This window comes from Nelumbo lutea, chromosome 1 (genome assembly GCF_056320005.1).
Source record: "Nelumbo lutea isolate HS-2025 chromosome 1, American lotus-T2T, whole genome shotgun sequence".
Classification (NCBI taxonomy): domain Eukaryota; kingdom Viridiplantae; phylum Streptophyta; class Magnoliopsida; order Proteales; family Nelumbonaceae; genus Nelumbo; species Nelumbo lutea.
The window spans coordinates 82,721,575-82,749,353 of NC_142684.1; the positions used below are offsets into that span (position 1 = coordinate 82,721,575).

The 27,779-nt window shown below is 37.2% G+C and overlaps 3 protein-coding genes across 7 annotated transcripts; 2 read left to right on the forward strand and 1 right to left on the reverse strand.

Annotated features, from left to right (window-relative positions):
- Positions 1 to 1,495: 1,495 nt before the first annotated feature.
- Positions 1,496 to 13,794, forward strand: LOC148875745 (endonuclease 4-like). 5 transcript variants are annotated; one of them, XM_088965223.1, is made up of 11 exons: positions 1,496 to 1,809; positions 1,877 to 1,940; positions 2,517 to 2,635; positions 3,633 to 3,813; positions 4,034 to 4,147; positions 4,271 to 4,326; positions 4,635 to 4,718; positions 4,962 to 5,054; positions 6,308 to 6,375; positions 7,148 to 7,221; positions 13,383 to 13,794. In XM_088965223.1, the coding sequence occupies exons 3-11, from the start codon at positions 2,522 to 2,524 to the stop codon at positions 13,565 to 13,567; spliced, it is 969 nt and encodes a 322-aa protein (XP_088821349.1). In that variant the 5' UTR covers positions 1,496 to 1,809; positions 1,877 to 1,940; positions 2,517 to 2,521; the 3' UTR covers positions 13,568 to 13,794. The 5 variants fall into 5 exon arrangements, with proteins under 5 accessions (XP_088821349.1, XP_088821346.1, XP_088821348.1 ...); XM_088965221.1 differs by having other exon boundaries at positions 1,511 to 1,809; positions 3,621 to 3,813; XM_088965224.1 differs by having other exon boundaries at positions 1,530 to 1,809; positions 1,888 to 1,940.
- Positions 13,795 to 14,060: 266 nt separating this feature from the next.
- On the forward strand, positions 14,061 to 22,661 carry BFN1 (bifunctional nuclease i). The gene is made up of 9 exons (XM_088965225.1): positions 14,061 to 14,557; positions 17,483 to 17,663; positions 17,768 to 17,875; positions 18,311 to 18,366; positions 18,460 to 18,543; positions 20,641 to 20,736; positions 20,849 to 20,913; positions 21,052 to 21,125; positions 22,339 to 22,661. Exons 1-9 carry the CDS (start codon positions 14,423 to 14,425, stop codon positions 22,461 to 22,463), a joined length of 924 nt encoding a protein of 307 aa, XP_088821351.1. The 5' UTR covers positions 14,061 to 14,422; the 3' UTR covers positions 22,464 to 22,661.
- A 118-nt stretch (positions 22,662 to 22,779) lies between these two features.
- Positions 22,780 to 27,563, reverse strand: LOC148875747 (uncharacterized). Its single transcript, XM_088965219.1, has 3 exons — positions 26,227 to 27,563; positions 24,581 to 24,658; positions 22,780 to 24,241 (listed from the first exon to the last, which is right to left on the reverse strand). The coding sequence occupies exons 1-3, from the start codon at positions 27,157 to 27,159 to the stop codon at positions 23,081 to 23,083; spliced, it is 2,172 nt and encodes a 723-aa protein (XP_088821345.1). The 5' UTR covers positions 27,160 to 27,563; the 3' UTR covers positions 22,780 to 23,080.
- Positions 27,564 to 27,779: the final 216 nt, after the last annotated feature.

A 27,779-nucleotide genomic window follows, 5' to 3' on the forward strand; every position in this document is an offset into this window, starting at 1 on the left:
GTTTAGAAAGCAAGAGAACTAGTGAGTAGTGATTACGCGTACCTTTGCCTCCAAAGGGTTGGGGTCTGGAGTCCTCGCGGATTTTTCGGAGTGGTTTCGGGATTCTTGTCGTGATGAGGCCTGTTACCGTATTAACAGGAGATAACGTTGCCATCTGATAAGGCATATCGCTGTCATCCGAGTCGGTCGAAGGAGATAAGGCCAACTGTTACGAGGCATGATCCCGTGAAACGTGGAATCCGGTGATGAGATGTTCAGGGTTATCATGTGAAGGTTGGTCAATATTACCCGAACTAATGCCCCTGGGTCCGACCTGTTACGAACGCCGAGGTGCCTGGTAACCGAAGTGATCTTAATGCAATCGTGCCCCGAAGTGAACTTGTCCCGAGATGGATTTGCTTCCAAGATGGGCCTGCCCCGAGGTAGTTCGATTATCTAAGCTCGGTCCGTGGCAGACTTGAATACGTCGGGATGAACTGTCGTTTTATCAATTGGGTCATGTACACATGTCCCTCTATTATTAGGTCAGGACAAATCACCGTACATGACTTCTCATTTTATACCTTCTCGTAACAGAACCGAAACCTACTCCCTTTTCCTGTTCTAAAACTTGGAATGATTATTGATTTGTATAATTATTAATTGGAGGACATTAAACATGATTATTGATTGCAGTCGTGGCGTTGTTTTAGGAAAGAAACATGACTAGTCACAGTACTCTGCATTGTTTGATGTTTCTGAGACGACTGAAACTACATGCACACACTAGCGTGATTTCATGCTTTTGCTCACTAGTTGACACAAGGAACCAAACACTGGAATTGGAAATTACTACTAGTTATATATTTCAGTCAATCCACCCATCATTAAGGTTGGAATGCTGCTGCTAATTATTTATTTGCACAAACGTTAGATTAGTCGTCTTCAAGCAAGGACAGTTACAGCCAGCACCTGCACTTCACTCTCCTCACTGTCTCTCTGTTTTTGCAACGAAGGGCGGCCTTCATCTTCTGCATCGTGCAAGATATGAGGTTGTTGACGGTGAGCTTAGCCGTCAGCAGATTATTGACTAGTATCTGAAACGCCACCGCCAGTAGCGACCCACCCACCCTCTGCGTGCTTCCGTTGCCGTTGGCGTGGTGATGGTTGCTATTGATGCGAATCTATATTTTTTAATCAAAAAAACTTTTTTAACCAATAATTACACCCCACGTCAGCAGTATAATTATTGATTATAATTCTACAGTGTAAATCCGAAATCTGCGTTGCATTGGGCAAATCCGTGTATATATATATACACGGAGAAATATGCCCACAATCACTTCAATCCGTATATATATACATATGTATATTCAATCGCTCATTTCGCATAACATAGGAAACGTGTGACGTTATTATTGGTTAACAAAGCTTCTAATATATTCAATAATTTTTTGATAAATAATAATATATCCAATAATTAAACTAATCGGTTTTTTTATTGATACAATTGCAGTTTATCTGGTCCCATCCTAATGACCTAAAATGTTGAACACGCCAGTATTCCTATTCCGTACACATGGAGCTCAGATGGGATCCACCCATCCACACCTTTTGCATACGGATCACTGGCTTCTTCGCTCGTAATAGGTAATCCGGTCGGTGTCTAATGATTCTGTCTCCGGCCAATCTGGAGTCACTATAGTCTATAGTCAGTGCAGTACTCTCTGGTTTTCTGCAATATCCAAGCTTCCTTGGATGTGTTCTTGAAGTTACCCGATCGAGAGCTCATTCAGCAGCACTGCAGTATCGGTTTTCTTTCTTTTCGTGGTAAGTTTCGAGTTCAGAATATATATTTATTTCAAAAGGTAGAATCTTCAACGCCAGATTGTTGCAGGTACGAAGTAGTTTTTCCCTTTCCTTCTCTTTTTTTAAATTTCTCGAGGATCAGATTGTTGCAGGTACGAAATCTCTCTACGATTTCGCGTCACTTTCTGGTTGGAATCATTTATTCCTTAATTCCTTTGTTTATGAGTTTACGCTGACATGTGCAATCATTGAGCTGTAAACCTCTGAAGACTATTAATGAGCTATGTTCTCGAATCTTAATTCTTTTGTTCGTGGAAGTTTGTTTTGTTTTTATGATTCAAAATTACTTGCTCTTTCGGTAATGTTCTTGTTAAGATGTTTCTGATTCTTGGATGAAATCTATGTTTTTTATTTGTTGTTTTCTTTCTAGTTACTGGGGCATGTGTTTTCTATCATACGTGCTTTTAGACATTTGAATATCACACAAGGATTGCAATTGTACTGAAAATTTTGATAGTTTTTGGTTTAATAAAAATGCTCTTAGTCCTTTGATAAATTAAAGAAACTTTACATGCTTCTATGAGTATGGTACTGTACACTCAACAAGATCTCTTGAGAACAAATATGGGATCCATATGAACTTGGGTTTTGGGAGTTATGCCTTTCAGGTACAAGTAACTTTCCCTTTTCTTGAATTACTTATTTAGCTTTTCATTTATCCTTACCAGTGGAAATGATTGGGTCTCGATTCTCCTATATTGGTAGAATACTTGCTCTTCTGCAAGTGCTTCCTGGAATTCTAGCTTGGGGGAAGGAAGGGCACTATGCTATTTGTAAGATAGCAGAGGTAAAGCCACAACATATTAAAATTCATACTTTTGGTTGAATTTATTTACATTTAGAATAGTTTCCAGTTTATAGGAACCACATGTAAATATAGATCCTATGGCTTGCAGAATTTAAGAAATACCAAGATTAAAATTTCTAACCTAAGGGAGTGTAGAATTTCTTGCATCTTTAAAACGTAGTTTGATAACTATTGGTATTCATGGGTGTATTGAGATTTAAATAGGAGAGTTGGTCTATTTCCACAGATACTTTGACAGTGTAGTTTATAAGAGGGCTTTTGTGTTGGACTCTAAGCTCTTTCACTTAATAATCTTTCTTTTCCGAATCAACATAAAATTTAGAACTTTACCCCAGCCAAAAAAGAAAAGAAAAGAAAAGAACATAAGATTTAGAAATGAGAAACACGGGGAGTACTGCCAACCTAGTCTATTGCTCCAAGCCTTATTAATAATAATTGTGTTCTCACTGTACAGGACCCTTTTACTTTTGATATTAATTTATTAGCTATGTTTGGTTCCGTGGGTGTTTATTGAAAAAACGCTGCCACATCAGTGCCACATAGGCGTTGGCGTTTATTGTGCATGAAACCACTGTTTGGTTTCAACACTTATCAAATAAACACTAAAAAACATAAACGCATTTGGGGAAGGGTCAAATCCTTGTTTCCCCCAATGCCCCAGTATTTCTTGAAATGAAATGCTTACGTGGCATACTTTATGGGGTGTTAAGCTGAGGTGGAAAGTAAGAAATGTTTAAAGTTATGCCCAACCAAACAACAAAAGCAAGAAACGCTTAAAGTAAAAAATGTTTAAAGTATAGTTTTTCAAATAAATGTTTAAAGCAATAAACACCACATCTATAAATGCCCACGGAACCAAACACCTACGTTATGACTTTACCTCTTTAAGAAAAAATATTAATAATTGTATTCTCATCATATGAGAATAGCATACTTTCTACTTCTTATTGCTTGATTGAAATAGTACTTTTTTCAGGGATTTCTTAATGAAGATGCTGCTACCACAGTTAAAGCCTTGCTTCCAGACTATGCAAAAGGCGATCTTGCTGCTGTTTGTTCCTGGGCCGATGAAATTCGCCATAACTTCCACTGGCGCTGGAGTGGGCCTTTACACTATGTAGACACACCGGATTTCAGGTGTAACTATGAATATTGCAGTAAGTTTGTAAATCTTGTCTTGCCTCACACCAATTGCACAATATTAGTCAAGTGTATGTTGTAACTGGTGGGCTGTTATACTAGTTACCTTTGATTTTCGGGAATTTGTGGTGCTTATGTTGAATGATATATATGGTCAGCAAAATTGCTTAGTTTCTTTGTTTGATTGATGCATGGTTGAGAGATATGCATCTGGAAATGACTTTGACCTTCATGTAGGGGACTGCCATGATTTGAGTGGTAATAAAGACAGGTGTGTCACTGGAGCAATTTTCAACTATTCCATGCAGCTAATGACTTACCATGAGTCTAACTCTACTTCAGAGTGGAAATGTAATAACCAAACATTATTCTCCTATTTTTTTCAAACTTTCAGTGGTTTTCATCTTATTTATGTGATAAATTTATGGTTTTACTGATTTGTATTAATCATAATGCCTGCTACCCTGAATGCAGACAATTTGACTGAAGCACTTTTGTTCTTATCACATTTTATTGGGGATGTCCATCAGGTTTGCTTTTTCCTACCAGACTTAGAAACCATGGTTTCTTAAAGCCGCACATGTCATGCACACAGTTGTTATTTTTATTTACCATAATTGTGAAGGAAAGTTAGATGTTTCTGTTTATGTTAATGCAAAAGTTGTGCTGTTGACTGAAAACACTATATATGAAGCCTGATGTTGCACTGCATGACTTGTGTCAATCTGCTATAGAAAATGTCTACAAGAGATATACATGGATGACTAAAAACAAAGTGGTTAACATAACCATAAATGGACCCTGTATCTTGTTATGACATTTTGTTGTGTTATGACAGCCTCTACATGTTGGTTTTACTGGGGATGCTGGTGGGAACACAATAATAGTACGTTGGTACCGGAGAAAGACCAATTTACATCATGTAGGTGACAATAGCACTTGAATAAGAAAGTATCATTTTTGTGATATTTATTTTCTTCTTATTCTAGGAAAGACAAGATCATGAGAATTATACAGATTATTAAGTGGTAGAATTATAAAGGATGCTGATAATCTGTGATTGAGTTTGTTTTTATCTCTGTCAAGAAATGAAGAGGAAATTGGTTCATTTTCCATTATTATAATGACCTAAGTGGCAATGGTAGATTTTTCTTGTCAATTCTAGGTATGGGATGATATGATCATTGACTCTGCCTTGAAGACATTTTATAATTCAGATCGTGCAATCATGATACAAGCTCTTCAAAGGAATATTACGGTATGACTTTCCTTTTTCCTCTTATTTCTTTATACACACACAAACCTTATTTTTTAAGAAAAAGTTGTTCTCAAGTGGATAGTTTCAAAATGGCCCCAAAAGCATATATTTAAACCCTGCTTGACTTTCTAAAAAAAGGAAGAAAGAAACAGCTTTATCATATTTCTGGTTCTCTTACAAGATGGATGTCAATACATTAAAGATCTCTGTTTCAGTTTAGGGCCAATATTTCTTTCACTTTTTCTTTTTCTCTTTTTTTTTTTTCCATTTTAAACTTTGTTTTGACTTGGCACTGCCTCCCAGATAACTTGCACCTTACCTATATTGACAGTCAAAATACTGTTGTATGAAATTTTTATTTCTCTAACTCTTCTTTCTTATTTTCCCTCTTTTACGTGCGTTTAAGACATACTCAAATGCTTCTTTAAACACTCCAGATTACTTAAAAGTATTTCATAATAACTTTTTTTATTTAATTGAAGATTGATTAAATATGGGTAAATTTGTAGGCATAAGACATTAAGAATTCATAGGTCTATGAGGGATCCTTGAAAGCATGATTTGGCGGTATATGAGCATGATAGGAAAGGAAATCTTCAAGGTGCTGAAAAGAGGAGTTGCCATAAAAGACCCATTATCTAATGCCTCACATAAGGAAGTACCAAATGTCCATCATCAGAAGATTGTCTCAAGGAAAATATTTCATGTAAGCAACAAAAATAAAGATGAAATAGAACTGCTTAGCCATAGAAAAGCCAATTATATCAGGAGATTTTCCAATGGGTAACAGAAAATACCTACGAAATAGTTCGGAACACTTTTTTCCAGTAGACTCTGGTTATGATTGTCTTTCAAGATCATCCAAATAGAAGTTAAAATTATTGGTGAAGGGTCAAATCCCATAAAATTGTAGATAATGGAAGGGAGACTCCTGGTAACAAAATAATCTACAAGAATTTTAAGAGTAAATCCATATAATCCTGTTCAAGAAGATTTTTTTTTTTTTTTTTTTTTTATAATTTCCATTGCAATATCAGCCAGTCAAACCATTAAAACAACGCATTACTTCTGATGCTTTAACCGTATTGTCTGCATGCACGATTTTACCTTGTTTACAATAAATTCTTATTTGGTGCATACAAACTTGATTAATTGCTGAAAAATAAACTATGATCTCATTTTCTTTGATTTATTTATTGGTGCATGTCTTCATTCTCAATTTCTTTTTTTTTTGTTTACTATATTGTGAATAGGATGGTTGGTCATCAGACATCGCAACCTGGGGAAATTGCTCATCAGAGTACTTAGTCTGTCCAGACCTGTAAGCATGTTCTTTCCTTTCTGGTGCAGTGTTTGTAGCATAGATAGACCCTAATATGCCTGCTACACTTGTGCATACAATAGAAAAAGTAAGCTGCATTTGGATGTATGATCCTGGAGCTTCTTTTTTTTTTTTTTTTGATCAATAACAGATTCATTGATTAATCATAAGAATAATAACAAAGAGGAAGACAAACTTTCTTATCTTCCAATTACAGCTTGAGCCCCCAAGAAAGGAAAAGAAAAAAGAGAAAAGATGTATGATCCTGGAGCTTCTTGACGCTTGATATTGTAATTAGTAGATATTTATACCAAAAACAAGGTAAGTTTATGGACTTAAAAATCACAAAAAGCGTATTTAAGTATCATTACTATACTTTCTGCAGTTCTATCTGCAATTTGTCCACAGAGGATAAAGTAGAGAACAGAAAGAAAATGATAGACAACTGAAAAGAATCTACATAGGAAATTGGAAAAAATAAAGATCATCAAGCCATATTTAACCATGGAAGTTCATTGATGCTTGGCGACAAAAGCCATGGAAAATTATTGGTTGTCTTGCATGGTTCTTGATAGTCATAAATGCTGGAGCAAATGTGTAAAGCTCAAGTGCACCCTACTTTCTTGATCACTGAAGCATGTTTTCACCATTTCTTAGCAATGGGCACAGATGCTGAGGCAAATCATAGAAGAAAATAGGAAGGAGTTGATTCCATTTGTCTCTTATAAGGAATGATGGTATCCAGATATGATAAGTGACTCTGCTTTTGCAGGTATGCTTCTGAAAGCATTAACTTGGCATGCAAATTTGCATACAGGAATGCAACACCAGGAAGCACTCTTTCAGGTAATCTGAAGCATGAATAAATTTTCTACTTCTTGTTTCTTTTAAGAGTGATGTTGCAAATTGCCTGATCTACAATAGGAAAAAGATCCTTTTACCTTGAGCCATAAGCTGTGGATTAGTACATAAAAAGAGACCAGGACCACTATTTAATTGATCCTTCCTAGGAGAGTGAATGTACAAAAAAAGCAGCATGGTTTGATTACTTTTTACCATATGATATGCAGTGTAGTTTTGGAATTGCAGTAGAGTGTTTTTTAACTGTTCAAATGACAAATGATCAAGTTTACTCGGCTATTATGTGGATGTATTTTGGTCTGGAACTCTAATAATCTCTCAGTGGGTCCTGATCATTTGACATGTTTATGAATTTACAGTTCAAGGTTCAAGTTAAAGGTCTCCTTTTTAAGCTTGAGCTTTTCGCAAAATCTATTTCTTTAGGCTGTCCTTGTTTTCATTTTAAGAAGTAGAAGACAAGGTTTTGGGCATAAAATGGTGCAGGAATATAACTGAGATTATTTTTTTGATAGATGAAAAATTAATTCATTAATCAAATGATGTAACAGTACACACAGCCCAACATAAAGAGGCACGAGGTGCAGCCTACAGAAAATTACAACCACAATGATCAACAATCAAAGACAGTAGTACAAGTAGCCCGACATACAGACTAACAGAGAAAAGGAAGGGGCAATATAGTATATTACAAAGCAGCCCATAACAGATGTTCTCTATTGACTCCTTGTTTGGCTAGAGAGTCAGCCAAAATATTTGCTGACCTTCATACCCACTGGACTTTGACAGTCATATTTCTTGTTAGCCAAAACACTCTCTTGAGGAGGTCCCTGAAACACCAAATTGCTGATTCTTGGTCCCTTAGCCACCCCACAACTATTTGAGAGTCACCTTCGATTTGTAGTCTCTCTATTCCAAGTTGATTTATGAGCTGAATTCCTTGCAGTGCATCTAGTAATTCTGCTCTAGTGGAATCTCCTAAACCCACTGGTCTTGAGAACAGAGCTAAGAGACTGCTGTCCTTATCTCTCAGCACCCCTCCTATACCTGAAGGACCAGGGTAACCTAGGCTGCTTCCATCAAAGTTCAATTTACAAAGCCTTTAGGAGGGCAAACCCAATCTGCAATTACCCCTTCCTTGCAGGAAGAACTCAAAGCCACTGCAGCCCAATTTCTCCATAAGTCAACAAAGCAGAATGGAAGAAACAAAGTTGAAGTTTTCAGGCAATGTCTCGCCCTTGTCAGTATGCAGTCCTTGACTTCAGATAGGTTTCTTTCCTTCTCATGAAAGATTTTGTTGTTCCTTTCCTCCTAAAGAGTCCAAATTGAAGTTGCTCTGATCTCTTGAAAGATTTTGTTGTTCCTTTCCTCCTAAAGAGTCCAAAGTGAAGTTGCTCTGATACGCTTCTGCATCAAATTCCCTCTTTTGGTAGGCCAAGCAAGGGCTGAAGAATCAAACAAAAGAGCTACTTTTATTGGCAAACTCCACCTGCACTAACAAAGAGCAAAAATCCAAGACCAAATAGCTGTAGCAAAAGGGCAGGATAAAAATAAGTGAGAACAATCCTCTCCATTAGATTTGCAAAGAAAACACCAGAAAGGGGAAAGGCATAAGTGAGGCCTTTTCTTCTGTACGAGGTCCAAAGTGTTAACTTTCTCTTGAAAAACTTCTCAATAAAACACTGAAACCTTAGGGGGGATAGGCCTAGTCTAGACTTAACTGGGAAACCCAGATGAGCAGAGGAAAGACAAAGTGAATTAAAGAAGGATGTGACAGAGAAGGAACCTTTTGGGGAAGAAGACCAAATTCTTTTGTTTGGTGACAAAGGGTTTAGGTAGACGTTACCAAGGATAGAAAGGGGATCTGCAACACAACAACACTGGTTAATTCAAAATCCCTTAAACCTCTACAGAAACCAAAATCCTAATTAGGAGATAAAGGGGTTAAAGGAGAGGAGAGACAATTGGAAACCTGTTCTTTTTGTGCAAGGAGATTTAATAAAGAGCATGAATAAGTCTTTAGGAGCTGAATTGCCCACCCAAACATCTTCCCAAAATTTTACTAGATTCCTAGAGCAAACATCATACTTGATAAATTGTTGGAATTGGGGTAGAAGGCTAGGGATTGTCTTCCATGGTGAAGCCAAAGTAGCCTGTTGTGATAAACCAGCATCCCAACCATTTTCCAAACAGCCATGAATACTACCAATTACTTCTTGCCACAACCTCTCTCTCTAAAGGCCATTTCCACAGCCATTTTCCCAGAAGAACCATATTCTTCTTTGTTAAGTTCCCTAAGCACAGTCCTACCTGTTCTTTTGTCCTACATACAACCTCCCAATTGACTAGGTGTTCATTTTCAGCCTCTCTAAGTTCCATAGGAAATTTCTCATTAGCTTCTCTAACCTTTTAGATTCCCTAGAGGGGATTCTAAAGACAGAAAGGAAGTAAACTGGTAGGTTAGCTAGTGTGGCCTTTACCAAGGTAACTCTATCCCTCAAGGAGATGTAGTTCTTTTTCCCACGCCACCAATCTCTTTTCATTTCTAGGACCGGATTCTAAAATCGACTTTCCTTGCGGTTTGCCCCTAGGAGAAGGCCTAAGTAGGACAAGGGCCAAGAAAAGGTAGGGCAGTCTAAGCACTCAACAATGTCCCTCAAAGCCCAAATGTTGAGTGAAAATTTCTGCCTATTTTACAATGAAGTAGAGTGTTGAGTGGAAAAGGTTTACCAAAGAAAGAAAAGAGCCTTAAAATGAGAAGGTGTCCTACTTGTAATACGTAGAGATTGAATTGAAAATATGGGGTAAGGACCAGATGATGATGATCCAAAAGAAGCCTTCTTACTGGTATGGAACCTTTAAATGTCCTTTTTGATAAGTGAGTCTTCAAAACCTAACAAGGACACTGGTTTTGTTGTCATGTCATGTCTTCGAGACTAAAGACATTAAATTCTGGGGTTTGAAAAATCAAATACAACTGAGGAATTTTCAAATTCAGAAATTTATAAGGCTCCATTTGTTTGCAGTGCAATTTCATTTAAACTAGTACAAATGCATGGGAGTGCCGATGAGATTGAGAAAAGTGCAAATTATGATTCAACTTTGCTTTGGTCTTTACTTTGCCTCAGGTTTTATTATACTTCATCTGCATAATAAAGTAATAAAACAAACAAAATAAGGTAAAAGATGAAACTAAAATAAAAGAATTGCACTAAACTTTGCACCATTGCAAATGAAGTTGCACGGCAAACAAACCAAGCCTAAAGAAAAAAATGGTGGATCAAGAATGTGTGAAAGAAGAGAAGAAACTTGTGGAGAATGTAAAATTCATTTTCGTTAGTGTAACCTTCTTGGGGCTGTACGCTGAGGGAATGGTACAAATAATATTTTATTGTAACCAAAACACATATCTATTACTGTTGACGTTAAAATTGGCCACGAGGGCAAAGATGGAAAGTTGCTAGAGTTGGGTGTCACCTCGCCTCGGCTGCACCTCATCTTGGAGTATCACCTCGGCTCAACACCTCAGCACCTTGGCTGCTAAGGGAGGAGACCTGCAACCAGCAGAGACGTCAAAGGCCCGGGTGTTATCTCAGGGGTGTGAACTCTGACGATCAAGTCAGTAACACCAAGGGAAGAGAAGGAGAGCTGGAGAGCTCCGTGTGCCAAGGTGTCCGGCGTGTCTTGTGTAATGCAGTGTTGTGTTGTGTCCAAATGAATGTGGAGCTCACCCATTTATAAGAGAGGGGCTTCATCCAAGAACCAACATGTCATGCCCTTAGTTGACACATTGTATGCATGTGGTATGCGCTTGCATTGATGTTCTAATCAGCTCGACCATGTGTTGCTTGTGCATGTTATGAATTGGTGTTAGATCAACTCTTCAAGATTAGGTTAACTCATCAAGACAGGTCAACTAGTTAGGACCAAGTCAGCTCGTAATTCATCAATTGACAACTTTGCCCCTAGCATGCTGCCACTTGGCTGTTTTTGACCGGTGGTCGGTTTTGGCCGTATCAATTACTATATAATGCCAATCCTTGCCATGTTTTCTGTGCAGCCATAAAATTCAATCACAACATTTTACAAGTATATTATCATATACAGTTGATGCTTACAAATGGAAGTTGTCCTAGTGTTTTAATCTTTAAATTCTATCAATGAGTCAAGACATTTAAAGAAATTCAGTAAAAAGGTTCAAAATCTAAATGTCTTCTAATCTTTTTAGTTTTTACCCTTTTATCTTTAGTTGCACATGTGCATAGCACGTGCTAGTACATTAGTCATGGTTAAAAGCAAATTAGGAGAAATTTCTCATGTTACTTCTTATAAGAATAAATTCCATGTACTAGAATAAGATTACCTGATTTGAGCATCATTCAACCAAGTCATTTGCTAGCATTTGTGTTGTAAGAAATCTATTGAGTGGCAAGATACGAATAAATCAAATGATTCTTACCTGCTAGGGATGCTAATAATCCTTGGAATATATGGCCCTTTTTGGTAGTATTTTTCATACTTTCCAAAGTATTGAAGTATGAGAAGTAAATAAACACATTTATTTGACTTTTTCTTTTAACTTTTAAAAGATGCAAGTAAAAGTGCCAAAAACATGAAAAGCACGAAGTCAATTGTTGATATTTCATACTTTTTAGCTCTCTACATATTTTATACTTTCTAAAATGTGTGCACCAACCATACATGTGATACTTATACATCCACCACACGATAGTATATATGAATGTCACGTGAAAGCATAAACACATTAATGTATTCAATCATGTGTGCCACATGGTATTATATATAGATGCCACATGACATATTGTATCATTGACTTACTTTTAGATGTCACATGACAACTTTATATGTTGCCATGTGTCATTCACATGCCATTGACCTGGCATTAAGATGCTATATGGCATCTATGTCATTGACCTAACATTCAGATGCCACCTGACATCCATATATGGTGCCACATGGCATATTTGGATGACATATAACATCTAAACATAATTAATGACACATGGCATGCACATATATAAAATATTTTGTTTTATCCAAATGCTATAATTTTTTTTACTTTAAAAAATATGTTTTGAAAAAATTTCATCAAAACGGTTTTCAAATAAAAATAATCCATGTACTTTGCATTTTGATACTCTTAAAAGTATAAAATATAAAATACTACCAAACATGACCTACATTGCTTTCTTGGATCTATTTACGATTTATTTTCTTTTTCCTTGGGGGGAGGGGGGTTTCAACGAGAATAAAAGATCACAGATGAACCTTTGAAGTGTCTTCACCAATCAGAACTGTTTTCGACACAAATTGTAAATTTGTAATTATAGATGATCTTTAGATAATTAAACCTTTACATCTTGGCTTGCAGGTTTACCTGTGAGTGCATATGTTGAGTTCAGATTCTTTACAGCAAGGTCCATAAGGGCATCCTTAAGGGCCAATAAGGACTGGAGAAAGCACAGACAGGATTCTTCTGTGTTTCTTGCCCTCTGGACATAGCCCATAGGAAGTATAATACTCCCTTTCAATGATGATGCTCTCAAAGGGCAATTCTCAATTCCCAACTAATACATATTTTAAAAAGAAAAAAAAAAGGAAAGAAACTTTCAACTGCTACGGATCCCCAATTCATAATTTCAAATAATCAAAAGAAAAAAAAAAGCAGCATACGTAAGTGACATTTAAAGATCTAATTTATAGTTCCCCTAAGCTCTTAAGGAGTGTTTAGTTTGATTGGTAGAAAATAGGAAAGAAGCAGAAAGTTGGGGAAAAATTCTTATGGCTCAGTTTGAAAGGAGTTCAAATGCAAATATGTAGAGTGTAAAATCCTTATATTTTGTATGTATTTAGGTTGTACATGTTTGCATTTGTATTCTTTCCAAACTGAGCCTAGGGAATTTTTCTATTTCTCCTATTTTTATCAAACCAAACATAGCTTAATGGAATCTTTGAGTTGGATATGAGCTGTGAGACACATGGAAGTTGAGGAGGACACCTCAATGACCTCATAGCTGTTATGATGAATCCCTCCTTCTTTCAGCAGCATTGCTTATTTTAATTGAAGCTTATTCCCCTCTGAAAATTCTTAATCTCACTTCTTCCTTGTATTGTTCTGTCGCTTGCAGACGATTACTTCCTCTCAAGGTTGCCTATCGTGGAGAAGAGGTTAGCTCAAAGTGGGGTCCGCCTGGCTGCCACCCTCAATCGTCTCTTTGCTTCCAAACCACATTTCACAACAGGGGATGGGAGTAACGCCAGTAGAGGAGGGCTTCGGATCAAGGGGTCGGTCCAAGGACCTACGTTGATTTAACGTCTCTACACGCCAACCTTGTCACTTGTGAGCTAATGACGCTCTTTCATTAGTCATTACTTGTCCATTACGAGACACTATGTATGTTACAGTTGATTTCGTTTTTTTTTTTTTATTGCTTTGCAAGTATTGAGGCTGTTTTCTTTATTTTGAGCATGTATAATATTCTCTCTGTACATTAAATTTTTTTAACTGTGTTGAATTGAAGGCGCGTCTTATGTTCGTTATTCTGAGTATATACCTTTATCCTCCTATTCTCTTCTTCATGATGACAACGAAGGCCATCTCCCATACCGTGTAGTTGGAATTTTTAATCAAGGTTCAAAATATCGATACATGCTGATATGCCGGTAAGACGTATTGGCCTGTATTGATACTGTTTTTTATTTTATCGTTTTCTATATTTTTTGCCGATCTGAAACACTCTGTAAGGGTGTATTAGGAAGACCTTCATACAATATATATCGGCCAAGTCCATACGTATTGAAATTTTGAACCTTGAATTAAGATATGACAGCCCAATATAGTGGTGCTCACATGGCTTATATCCTTAATATGAACTATATGAACTAGGATGCATTCCATCCGTCTCCCAAGTGTAAAGTACTAATTCAAGGGCCAGCTTTAGCTGTTCTCTCAGCCTTAGGGAGAACGCCATCATGACCCCTTTCTCCACCTCCAATGATGGAGGGTTTGGAAGTTGGAATCTCTTACTTTTGGAGCAATCCAAAGTCAACATGTGGGAAACACGACCCTTGTACTCAATAAGAACTTGTTCTATACGTATATATAAGCAAGAATAATACCCAATTTGATGGTTTCATTGCTTGTCGAAGCGGAGAGTCACTTGCGAGAATGGGTCGGTTTGCAGTTCTGCTGGGGTTGCCTCAACTTGCATTTGTTATATTGGTGGCTTCTGTCTCCCTGCCGGTGCCCGGAGCTCAGGCATGGAGCAAAGAAGGGCATATCATGACATGCCGGATTGCCCAGGTAAATCAATTCCTTTATCCAAGTTCTATCTTAGGGTAGTTCCATGGAACTATTTTTCATTCATATGAAAATTAAGGACCCATAAACGATCTGCCAGTACTGCATATTTGGAGGGTCAGAACCCATTAATGAATGGATCCCACCAGTGTAGTAGAGACTTGAGATCAAGTCCTGCCTTAGCTGGAGTTTGGAGATGGGTATAATCCTCCTCGCATAATCTTCTTCATACCCACTTCACAGCACGTTGTAATAGCACATCGGAAACATCTCTCATTCTCATAGTATGTTTGAGAAGGAAGTGCTGTGAGGTGGGTCTGAGAGGGAAACCCTGATTACACACATACACTTTGTGTCCAGATCTTCTAACTATGGGAAATGTGGGAGGTTTAGTTAATATGGCCTCAGTTGTTGAAAAACAAAAAGACCTACTAGCATATGGCTGGGCCAAAAATCAGCATCATCATATGCCTTTTAAGCATCTCATAAGCACACGCTTTTTGGAGCTTTCCAAGAGAGTAAATTCTTGAGTCTGGTCCTTGTGTTTGCCTTTTTTGTTTCCGTGTACTACCAAAAAAATATCTCGACTGGAGCCCAACATCCATAAGCAATCTGAATCTCGCCGTGTGGTGCATATTCATTGGATTGAGAGCCATAAGGCCCAAAACTATGTGGCCTGAAAATCAAATGGGCCAAAAACCAGCTAGAAACATGAGTGGCCTCTCCATTCTTGCTGCAATCATTTGTGTGGTGAACTTCACCAAAACTTTTAGAAAGTCATCTCATATCATATAGAGTAGTTAATATTTAGTGTTGCTTGTTTGATTATACAATTGGAGGGTAATTACAATAGTTCCATACTGCAACTATGGGTCCTGTGGATCTCTTTTTGATGGATGAACCTTCTTTTATGATCCATGACCATGAGATAAGAATAAGACTAATGGATTTTTGAAACTGACTAGTTTGTTTTTCAATAAACCTAACTCCGGTCGCTAGGTTCACATGACAGATCTTTCTTTCTTTCTTTCTTTTCTGGGTTAGAACATGATAACTCTTTCTATTAAATCAATAAGCGCTAAACAATGCGCACGATTGCAAAAAAGTTGACCTTAATTGATTTTGTTTAACATTTTAATTAAGTCTTACCTAGTTTTAACAATTGATTTCTTCTTCTTGAATTATATTATATTCTTTCTTCGTATGATTGGAAACTTATAAAAAATTAATACGTATCGTATCCGTATTAGTGTATCCAGTTGGATATATTGATACAAAAGCTTTTTATAATATTTTAAATATTTGGAATCTCTCTTCCATCTCCTAATTCTTATTAAAAAGATATTGATATTTGGAATATCAATATCTATTTATACCTAACTTTAAATATTAAATGGGTATATTGATATTTTAATCCTTGACCAAAAGAGTATTAGGCATCATGATGTAATGGTGTTTATCTGCTACGACATTCAAATAATTTAACTGCATTAGCTTTAGCATGAATAATTAAATATCTATAATACTGGAAAGGTATGATACTAGAAGAAATTTATTTCAATCACAAACTCACAACCCCCTCCCTCACTAATGTAATCATAATAGGGGTGATCATGGGCTGGGCTAGGCTGAGCCTGGTATAGGTTTAGCGCTATGATAAGGGTATACAGCCCAGGCCTGGACCCTGGGCCTAAAATATAAGTCCAGGCCCAGGATGTAAGTGGGTTACATGGAGGTTGACCCCAAACCGGGATTGTGACCAAATAACCAGCAAGGTGAATGTTGAGTTCAAAACACTACTTCCTAGGTTTTTTGTTTTGATTGCAACAAGTTTTCTAATAAAAAACTTCGCACAATCCCCCAACAGCAAGATCCCCTGGCGAGAGCTGACGATTCATGACCATCTGTACTGTCAAAATACTTTATCTCTAAGGCTGTGTTTGGTTTGAAAAAAAAGATGTAAAGAAAGGAAAAAATAGAAAAATATTGTATAATTTAAACCAAATACGGCATAAGTGAAAGGTGTTTCATTTGTTTGGGCGGAGTTTGGAAAGAGTACAAATGCAAATATATATAGTGCAGATACATAAAAAATAATACAAATATAAGGTTTTACACTACACATTTGCATTTGTACTCCTTTCAAACTGAGCCTTGAAGGAAAATTGTCTTTCACAAAAATCAAAGTGCATGGCTCATAGCCATGAAGGCATGGACTTGTTTGTTGCAATCAAATCGTGTCTCATCCTTTCTCGTGCATGGCTCATTTCATCCCATCCTTTCTCGTGTCTCATCCTTTCTCAGCAATCAAATGTATCATAAGGAAACCAAATGAGCTGGAGATAAAATTATACACTCTGGGCTGGACAACCTATTGCGAGTGATCACATGGTTCCATTTAGAACCTGCACTTCATGTGTACAGTACATTGGCATGTTCACTTATGGTAGGTTGCCCGGCTCGCGGTGTATAATTTTGTTTCCAGCGAATCTGGACTCGTGTTAAGGACCAAGGGTTTCTTTCTCCAACCTAAAGTCGCTACCAACATGCCCAAGCTAAACCCCTCTACCCCCTTTTCTTCTCTTGACACAACTCCATGAACTGAAAAATTGAAGCTTTGAACAGCACAAATCACTTGAAGAAAGCTTTAATATATGGTGGGGTATAGGTCTGACGTGGCCTGTGGTGTCCAACAGTGATCATTCCAAAGGCTTTATCCAATATGATCAATGAAGAAGACCATATCACTTCTCCAGATATACCAGAAATAAGAATTACTTTGGTTTGCATGGAAAACAACCAAAAATTCAAAAAATAAAAATAAAAAACTAAGAGAGAGAGAGAAAGAGAAAGTACTAATTATTAGAAAACCTGTCTGGAAAGCAACTTGAGTACGAGTAACTAACTAAGAAATGTTAATGTCAATAGTCTCTTCTAGATCCCGAAGCAGCACACGCTGTTCAGAATTTGCTACCTGAATATGCCAAGGGTGACTTGTCGTCCCTTTGTACGTGGCCCGATCAAATCCGCCACTGGTACAGATATCGCTGGACAAGTTCTCTTCACTTCATTGACACCCCGGACAAGGCTTGTACCTTCGATTATTCAAGTACCTGACTGGAACCCAAGTTTTTATTCTTTCTGTGTTTCGCTATTGTTTGATTTTGTTGTTTATATACAGTGAAGTGATAATGTGAAACTGTACACGAACAGGGGATTGCCACGACCCACAAGGAGTAAAGGGCATGTGCGTTGCTGGTGCTGTTCAGAACTTCACCACTCAGCTCATGCATTATCAGCATGGAACCTCTGATCGTCGATGTAACAAAGCCTCACCTCTTTATGCTTGGGGCCCGTTTTGTTCATGGGAATGAGGAATCGGAATCCGAATGTCCAAATGTTTGGTTGTGTAAAATTGGAATCCCCTTCCCATTTTTGGTGGAATTACATTCTCCCATTTGAAGGAATGAATGACCTCTCTCTCTCTCCCCATTTCTTGGGAATGAAATACCAGTTCAATTGATTATAATTTTCATTCCAATTCTTGTTTGAATTAAAGACTGTAAATAAACTATTCTGATTCCAATTTTGAAGGATTTTGATTCCGATTCCCATTATAAATCAAATAGACCCTTAATTTATGTTCTCTTCAAAATTCAAATTAATATGTCTCTTCTCCACATACTTCTACTGAAAATCTTGTCATTGATGCTGGATGACTCTCTACTTGTTTCCTTGTTTGTTCATCTCTTGTAGATAATATGACTGAGGCCCTGCTGTTCTTATCACACTTCATGGGAGACATCCACCAGGTAATCTATATGGTATTCATCTTTCAATATTAACTATCCCTCATTTTCTCTTGGCACTCTGGTTTGTAATGTTTTCCTTGTTTTCTTTTTCAGCCCATGCATGTAGGATTCACAAGCGATGAAGGTGGGAACACTATAGATTTAATCTGGTTCAAGCACAAATCTAATTTGCACCATGTAAGTACCAGTAACCAGGATTTCTTATTGGGTAAATTACAAATAGGCAATGTTTTAAAAATCGATCTGGAACCGGAACAGCTTTGCCCACCAGTTTCTGGGTCAGTGGTCCAATTCATTCTGATTAAAAAAATAAATAAATAAAAAATGGTCAAAAACTGTTTTTTGGGTTGATGGTTTAATCGCCTGAGTCAGCAAATCACTGACCAAATCAATGGTTTTTAGCCAATGAACGGTTTTAAGGTGAAACAGAACTGGTTGCTGGGATGGTTTCGGACTGAATGGTCCGACCGTCCAGGTCAATGACAGTTCGAAAACCACCATGCAAATAGATACCCTGTACTTTGGGGGCAGTGATATTGAGGGTCTAAAATTTCAATTCCAACAGTTAAGTATCCTAAACTTTTATACATTTAGGCTCAATTTGAAGAAAGTATAAATACAAATATGTGAAGTGTAAAACCTTATATTTTGTATATATTTGTATTTGTATTCTTTTCTAACTAAGCTTTTAGTCCAATTCTATTAAAATTATAATAAAATTATAAAAATGCCTAGATTCTCTTTTCATCTTCTTATATTTTCTGACGCAAATAGTAGCGGCAAAAAATTATGGTGGGCAGTGTATTTGTAGGAGTACAAAAACCACAAACGTAAGAATTGTTCAGTATTTATCCATCCTCGTCATCAGGAAATGTTGTAACTGTTTCTAAATGTTTTTATTTAGGCTTAGTTTGGAAGGAGTATAAATACAGATATGTATGGTACAAATAGATACAAAATACCAGGTTTTGCACTTTACATTTGTACTCCTTTCAAACTGAGCCTTAGGTGCAGACTTTAACTGCATTGCTATTCTGTGAATTGGTGTTTCTTTTGTGCCACACTATTGAACTGCATCAAAATAACACAAGAAAAACAGTAAAAAAGCATAATGTAAAATATTGGCATTTTAGTAATTTTCACCCTCATTATAAGATAGTTTAATAGAGTTCGACTTAAGTGTATATTTTGAAAGTTAAGGGTACTAATGACGCACTTGAAAGTTCATACTCATAGTGCCACTACCCCAAAAATACAGAGTACCTCTGCAATTTACCTTTTCTTATTTGCTTGGTAGCTCCAAGGTGGGTCATCTTACAGAACTCACAGTTCCCACAGCAAGAGAAAATCACAGACCGAGAATGACTGTTTAAATTGAACATGGTCGATTTGATAAATGTATGGGTGACGTGGTTTTTATCTACCATCAAAAAGAGGCAATCCCTAATTTCTAAAAGAGCCAAATTAAACTGTCATGTTATTCACAGCAAGTGCGTATCAGTCCGGAATGGCCGATATGTATTATTTCAGAAGCTCCCTGATACGCCCCTATCGAGGATGTATCGGGGTTCTGACCGGTTCAGGGGATGGAGGAGCCTTAAACCGGCCCCCTGAACCGGTTTTGAAAAAAAAATATAAATAAAAGTGAAAAAAACACTATCAGTATCGCCTAATATGCCTACCGGCATTGATCTTTATTTTTCTGATTATCAGTGCATATATAAGAACATATCAAGGTTTTTAAAACCAGACCGGACAGGGAACCATTCTGGGTTTGGTTCCTGGGTCAAACGGTCCAACTGTTTGGACAAAAATTAAAAAAACAAAAAAAGACCAAAACATCAATTGTCCAGGTTGATGGTTCGACCACCCAAATCAGCGGTTCGCTGATCAAACCAACGGTTTTTTGCCAAAAGACGGTTTTGGAGTGAAACGGAGCCGGTCAGGTGACTGATTCCCATTTTTTCCGGTCCGTCCATCCAGTCTAGTCCAGTCCAGTTTTGAAAACACTGGAACATACAACCTTTATTGGTTGTCTTCTCTGAAAGAGTTCAGACTTCAGAGGGACGAATAATCGTTGATGAACTTATGGGGCTGAGGTCTCTCTACTAGCACTGTTTCAAGATCACAAGTGGTCATTTCTAATAGTGTAAAAGGCCACTAAGGGATATTCTTGCCTCCATTAAGACTGATCATCAATGTCAATGGAATGGCGGAAGGAGATCATTCTTGACTTCTTGTGCACTGATTATGACTGATCCCTACTGTGTTTAGGTGTGGGACAGAGAGATAATTCTTACTGCTATGAAGGATTTCTATGATAAGGACATGGATCTCTTCCAAGAAGACATACAGAAGAATTTCACTGCTGTAAGGACAGTTGAATGGCTTTCTTGCGTCTTGAAATGTTCTTTTTTTTTCCTTTCCTCAGTTATCAGAGAGTGAGTTTCATACAAGGTGTGTTTGCTAATAAACAAAACAGGGTATCTGGTCAGATGATATAATGTCATGGGGAGACTGTGAGGATCTCTTCTCTTGTCCTAAGAAGTGAGTATGGTGATCAAATGATTCTAATCAACCATTAAACCCTAAGATCTCCCATTGTTCTTAAGAAACCATCTAAAATCACTCCCTTCCCTTATTGAGGTTCTCATATCTGCAGTCTTCCTCTACACGTACATGCAGGTATGCTACAGAGAGCATAAACTTGGCTTGCAAATGGGGTTATGAAGGTGTCACACCAGGTGAAACTCTAGCAGGTAAGTGAGTCATCCTCACTAAAAAATTCTTTAAGATATGAAGTGCACTATGAATTGCTCAAAAAGATGGTCAGGATGTCCATATGCAAGGATAATTAAAGATTAGGAGCATAAAAGATTTATGACTTTGATATTGGGAATGGAACCCTCTAATGGATCATGTATGAAGCATTTGAGCAACAAAAATGGTGATCATGTTTACATGATAAATATAACTTCCACCCCTTCAGAGATTTTACTAAAATTTCCTTTTTTTTTAATTTTCTATTCAAGACTACAAAAAGCATTCTACACCATGTAGTTGACTCAAAATTGGTAATATTTATTCCGTATGGAAATGATGGCTCAAGATTTAAATTCGCTAGAAAATCTACCATGCAATAAAGAGAGATAGCAAAAGCTTTGGGAGAATTAAATATAAAAAAAAAAAAAACTTTGGGAGAACTTGCTCAGAAATCTAAAAGACAAAGGGAAGATATAAAGAAATTAAAAAAGCTTGTCTGCTCAAAGACTGCAGTATTTTCTTTTGGTTGGTTGTACATCAACACAACGTAAGCTTCAATATATTACTTATTAAGAAATCTCTTAAAAAGAGTACAGTAATTAATACACCTTATTATAGTTGTTATTTATAAGATTCTTGTAGTAAAAATTAATATGTGTAGTTTGGCTAAGGGCTAATATGCTTTCTTCACTGAACTATAACACAAATTTCTCACATCTTTTTCATACCTCATCCATAATCCATCTAAATTAATCTTATTTTGTTATTCCTTCCAATAAGTTACTGAATTTAAAGCAAATCACTATTCATGGCCCATACAGCTCAACAATAATATTAATAATACCCCATAAGTTAACTCTGTTCTATTGCTAGCATAATTACTGCATATCATTTTTATGTTAAAAACAAATTTTACAAATAAATAAAACTTCTGCTGAAAAAATCAGTAGACATAGTACATGCATAATTTTTTCAAAGCCTAATCACATGCATTAGGGTAAAATATGGAGAAAAATATATCAAATGTAAATATAGCAAGAACAGCCAAGTTTCTCCAAATATAACCATGTACAAACACCCATGACCCAACTTTGTGATTTCCTTCACACTTCCAGGCCTTTTTTATCAAATACTCAGTCTACTTGTTTCGGATTTGAAACTTTTTTAGCCTTCATGACAAATAAATGTGTTACTTTTGTCTCTTAACAGATGACTACTTCAATTCAAGGCTGCCAATTGTCAACAAACGGATAGCGCAGGGTGGAGTTAGATTAGCCATGATTCTGAACAGAGTTTTTGGTTACCATGAACATGAAATCCCAGCTCCAACTTAAATCGGCATTATATCCAAATCATAAACTTGACTTGTTGTATAGCCAATGAACTCAGATGATGAAGGCTAATTGTTCAAGTTCTTGCAGTATCTACTAACATTTGCTTTCATTTTATGACCTGAGACTGATCTATATTTGTAGTCTAGATAGTCTAGAAAATACATAAAGCAATTTTAAGATTTTCTTCTATCTAGAAAACGTAAAACATCTCTTACGTTTTTCTTGTACACCAAACAATAACATCAAGTGGGTTCAATAATTTCCCCTCATAAGCACTACAATACCTAGTACAAAATCAGTGGTAAAGCGAGCAAAGTTTCAAATTTCTAAAGCAATTGGTATTAAACCCAATGGATGAGATGGCACAATTCCAACTATGCATATTATCCTTATAGCCTGCTGATAAACATGTAAATGATTATGGTTCCAGCATCCATCAAAGAAGAAATGAGAACTACTACTACATTACATAACAAAAAAAGACAAGTACAAAATTTTAGATAACTATAAGAAAATTTTCTTTTTCTTTTCTTTTCATTTCCTTCTTTTTCTAGGGGGTAGGCATGGCGGTTGACTAGCAATTAAGAAAATACTTTACAGCATTAAAATAATCAATCTCACCCAGATCGCCTCTGACCTCTCCCACCTCTAAAATAACCACCACCACCACCACGCCGGTATGGTTTTCTCCCATGACTGGATGTTGATCCTTGATTAAATTGCAAGGGTGTTGTAATGTTGCCTTGTGTAGCAGCAGGTCCATAACCCTGTTCGGCACATGAGTTACTGGATGGAATTCTTTGGTCACCAACACTCATGGATGATTGCAAACACTGACCTTGTAAACCTATTCCAAATGGTACCTGGCTGAACCCATTCTGGCCTACAACCCCTGGCCAAGATGTTGAAGTGGGCCCAGCTAAGGGGTTCGGCTGCCCAAAAGGAAATGATACATTAGGCAGTAGCATCTGACTAGGATCTATCTGCTGCTGAACTGGTAATCCATTTGGGAAACTTATTAGCATCTGTTGTGGATGTTGATGGATTGGCATCCCATTCATTGGAAATCCGTTGAGCTGCTGCTGACAAGGTATTCCATTGGTCCAAAGTCCACTTGAAGGTATCGATAAATGCTGAGGTGTATAACAGGCTGTCTGCACCATCTGGGGCCCAGGAGGAACAATAACAGGCAAGCTACCATTGCCTGGCCCTGCGCCAGGTGAGCAAACACAACTTCCACAACTGAATGGTGCTGCAACATGGGGTGTATGGAGCTGGTTTGGAATTTGTGGCCGACTTTCTGATGCTGGTGGATGAATTGGAGGTCGGACATTCTTCCTGGCCTCACCCTTGTGTTGAAATTTCTTCTTATCAGCAAACTCCCAATTTTTGCATTTCCGATCATCTGCACCTCGTTTTGCCATCCGTTGCATTCTTTTGTACTCAGCCTCCTTCTCATCATCAGAGAACTCAGCTTCACCAGAGACTTCTTCATCATTCTCACCAGATGCATCATATCCTTTCTTGTACAGATTCTTGTCATTGAGGACATGATTGGCAAACTCCGGGACAAAGGACACAGGGGTGCCTTGGCTGATTCCAGATGGAACCTCCTTGTCTGAGTTGTACCTTACAATGTAATAAGGGTTCTTGACAGGTCCAAAGATTTCATCTACAATCCCTAGTGGCATGCGGGTTTCTGTAATCCAGAGAATAGAACCCTCATTAAGAGGGTTGTGCCTCTCAGTTCCTTCTACGACAACTTTGGTACCCAAAATCTGAAAAGTTAAAAAGAAACCACCAATCAATTGAGAGAACAAAACTGGCACACAACTATAGATGGATGATCTTGGTAAAACCTGATAAATAAGCATTAATATTAACTAATTATCAAACATGCAATTTTCAGATGGGAATGAACATCTGATTGAGTCATCCTTCTTTGCATTGAAGAAATAGAACAAGACGTTCTGAAATAAGCTGTTGAATGGATTATCCCTCTTGTGCAGTATGTTCTACATTATATACTTGTGTGATGGTGCCCAATTTTCTTAATGTCATGAAATCATCCAGGGTTTTTAATCAAGAATATGCTTCCAGGTTTAATATGAACTTACTGATAAGATAACTCCAACAGATAGGATCTGATGATGTGGCTCCAAAGTGACATTCACTGGAGGAACTTCAGGGAGAAACTGCAACATATTTGGTTAAAACCCCAATTACATTGATTGACTACCAACATGTGAAAAATCTCAATTCAAGATTTAAAATGATAAACTCTGCCAGAAACATGGTGGGTAAAACAAAAATAAAAAAATATAACACATAATCATAAAGAAATAGACACTATAGCAAGAAAAGAGGACTTGCCGACTTAACATCAAAAAAGAAAAGAAATTAATAAAAAAGCCGACAAACATTCATCAAAAAATAAATAAATAAGCCAACAAACATTATATTTACAAACACAACACACACGTGCAGTTGTATCAGTTACAACATGCATCTAAATATTAAATTAGATAGTGAGCTACCAACTACCAACCAAATGCTATGTCTATACTAAGTCAGATTGAGATGCATCATCAGCTGATCATCCAAGTAAAACTGAATAACCCTCGATTTTCTTTTTTTCGATGAAGAAAAAAGGAAACTATTACTTATGAGTTGTGGTGCAGCACGGGGACTTTTTTTTATGATTGTGCAGCACGGGGACTTCCCAGGTTGTGTTGACTAACCCTCAATTTAACACAACCTTATCCACATCATTTGGGATAGCTGCATGCATACTGTTCTTCCACTTCACTCCATCAATGGTCATAACCACATTTAAATGGTCAGTCCATAGATGTTTTCTTATTACTTCACCAACCAGCCGTTTTAGAACTCTAAACTTGCATATATGATTCCTTAAGGGTGAGTTAGGTATCAAACCACATAAGTGTACTAGTATAATTAATTTCAAGTGTAGAAACTCTCAGATCACTAAAACTAATCTGGCTTGAAATTGATTTGCTCAACTCTCTATCAGTGTTTATCATTCATGATTCATCTTTGTCTTAAAGGTTTGCCTAAATGTTCCTTTTCATGCATAAAGTGATACACATTTGAAGCATTCAATAACTTTACACTCACATCAGATATATAAAACATAATAAATTGAAAATAGTAGCAGAGACAAATTATCATACACGAAAAAAATGTAAATAGTAGAACTTCATTTATATCTCCACTAGTTTCAATATCTATAGCTCATACTTCATGATGTAATTGTATTTTCCCAGGAGCTCTATTCTATATACAGATTTTTTTGATGGTGTTACTTATACTATTACCTTCATAATCTAAATGCAATGCATTGAGCATTTCAGTTTTTCTGGTAGCAAGTCAATCAAGATTTTGATAGTGTGTGAGTGTCATTTTGTGCCAGAGTTACTTAAGCAAATCCAATAGCTAAAACAGTAGGAAATATGTTATTATATAATTTGATAGCTAGGCAGTTCACATATACGACACAAATAGCACGGACGAATCAACATTCCCAGCTTGTGTTCTTTCAAGAGCAGACAAATAGTCAACCAACCTGTAATGGCCCTAATAAGAAAAAAAAATGCAGAAAGTAGTCTTCTCATGATTAGTCTTACCATAAACTTGACAAAAATGACAGCATTGAAGAGTATATACAAGAGCAGTATATAAACATAAGACCCTTTTTTCTGTATTTACAAACATTAAGGGACATTAAGGCCAACATAGTTACCTCAAGCTCGTTTTTAGACTTTATGGGTCCAGTTATAACTCCCTCGCCATCATCATCGCTGCCATCGACAATATATTCTCCATCTAAATTCTTTATCTCACCTTCTTCAAACTCAACCATCTTTGTCTCTTCATCCTCTTCGTCCTCGTCCTCCTCTTCTTCGTCGTCATTCTCCTCCTCACTGCTGGAAAAACTGGAGGAAGATGAAGAAGAACTGTCACTCTCGGACTCTGAACTATCACTATCTTCTCCATCACTTACTAACTCAACATTCTCCTTGCCACTTTTACCAGAAATATCCTCTGTAGTTACCAACCCAGTTGCAAAAGAATTTTTGCTGTCCTTATCTGAGCTCAGCTCTAATTTGTCCTCTTGAGTAACAGTCCCGAAAGCCTTGGCTGGTCCACCTAATTCCTTCTTATCCAAAGCATCCAAAGTTACGGATGCCTCAAGCAAGCATTCATTGCTTTCACGATTTACTGAAATCGGATCATGCTCACCAAGAAGACTACCATCTGGGGCTCCAATCAAACTAACTTTCTCCATTCGCTCTTCGATTAAAGAATCCATATCCTCTGCCTTCTCAGAAAGATCTCCTTGAGCCGTTCTTTCATCAACTCCATCTTCAAACTGATTTCGTGAATAGGTTTCTTCATGGATTTCTTCAACCGGTATTTGAACGGGCTCCCCGGAGTAAGCAAGTTCGACTTTTTTCAAGTCAGACCCGTCCAGGGATTGGTTTTCTTCAATTGGCATTTCGATTGAACCGGTTTCCATGATCCAATCCTGTATACAGTTGAAACCGCTAAAATCCTCGACTATCGGTAGGTAGAAGTCGTCCAGAAAGGGAATAAAAGGGTCGAGAGACCCTTCTGGTATTATGAGCTTTTCAACTTCGTTGGGTTCTTTAACGGCGTGATTAAACTCCACCATCGCGAAAGATAGAAAAAGGATTTTGAAAATCAAGGTAGGATATAGCCTGCATGGAATTGAAGATGGAGAAATGGGAAGTCATAATTGGAAACACCCGCAGCACCATATAAACAGGCGAGAACGAGAAAGAGCTTGTTTCCGTTTTTCTCGTTTTGTTTAAGAGGAGCTGCTGCTTAAACCCTAGCTAGGGTTTTTTCCTTTCAAATTTTTTCTAGGGCAAGTGTATGGTATGGTTGCTATTGCTAATTTAGGTAGAATTCGGATTCAGTCCTCTCAGAACCCTCCTCACACCGTACTCACAGACGCTTGCAGCTGTGCATCGCGAATATCTCCTTGTGAATGAAAAAAGTACGGAAATGTTCTCGATGCACGGCTAGCTGTGAACACGGTGTGGTGACGGTTTTGTGAGGACTGAATTATGATGCTAATGGAGTATCTCCTGTCATCCGTTATTGAACAGAACTGTAGGTCTGTAAATAAGTCACATTAGGTCGATTTGAATCCGATACCGATCCGTTAAGAGACGGATTCAGATATCCCTTTTGATCATAATAAATCGGATCTTATTAGAAAGCTGATCCATTAATTTAATGGATTGGATTTGGATATTAGCTGATCCG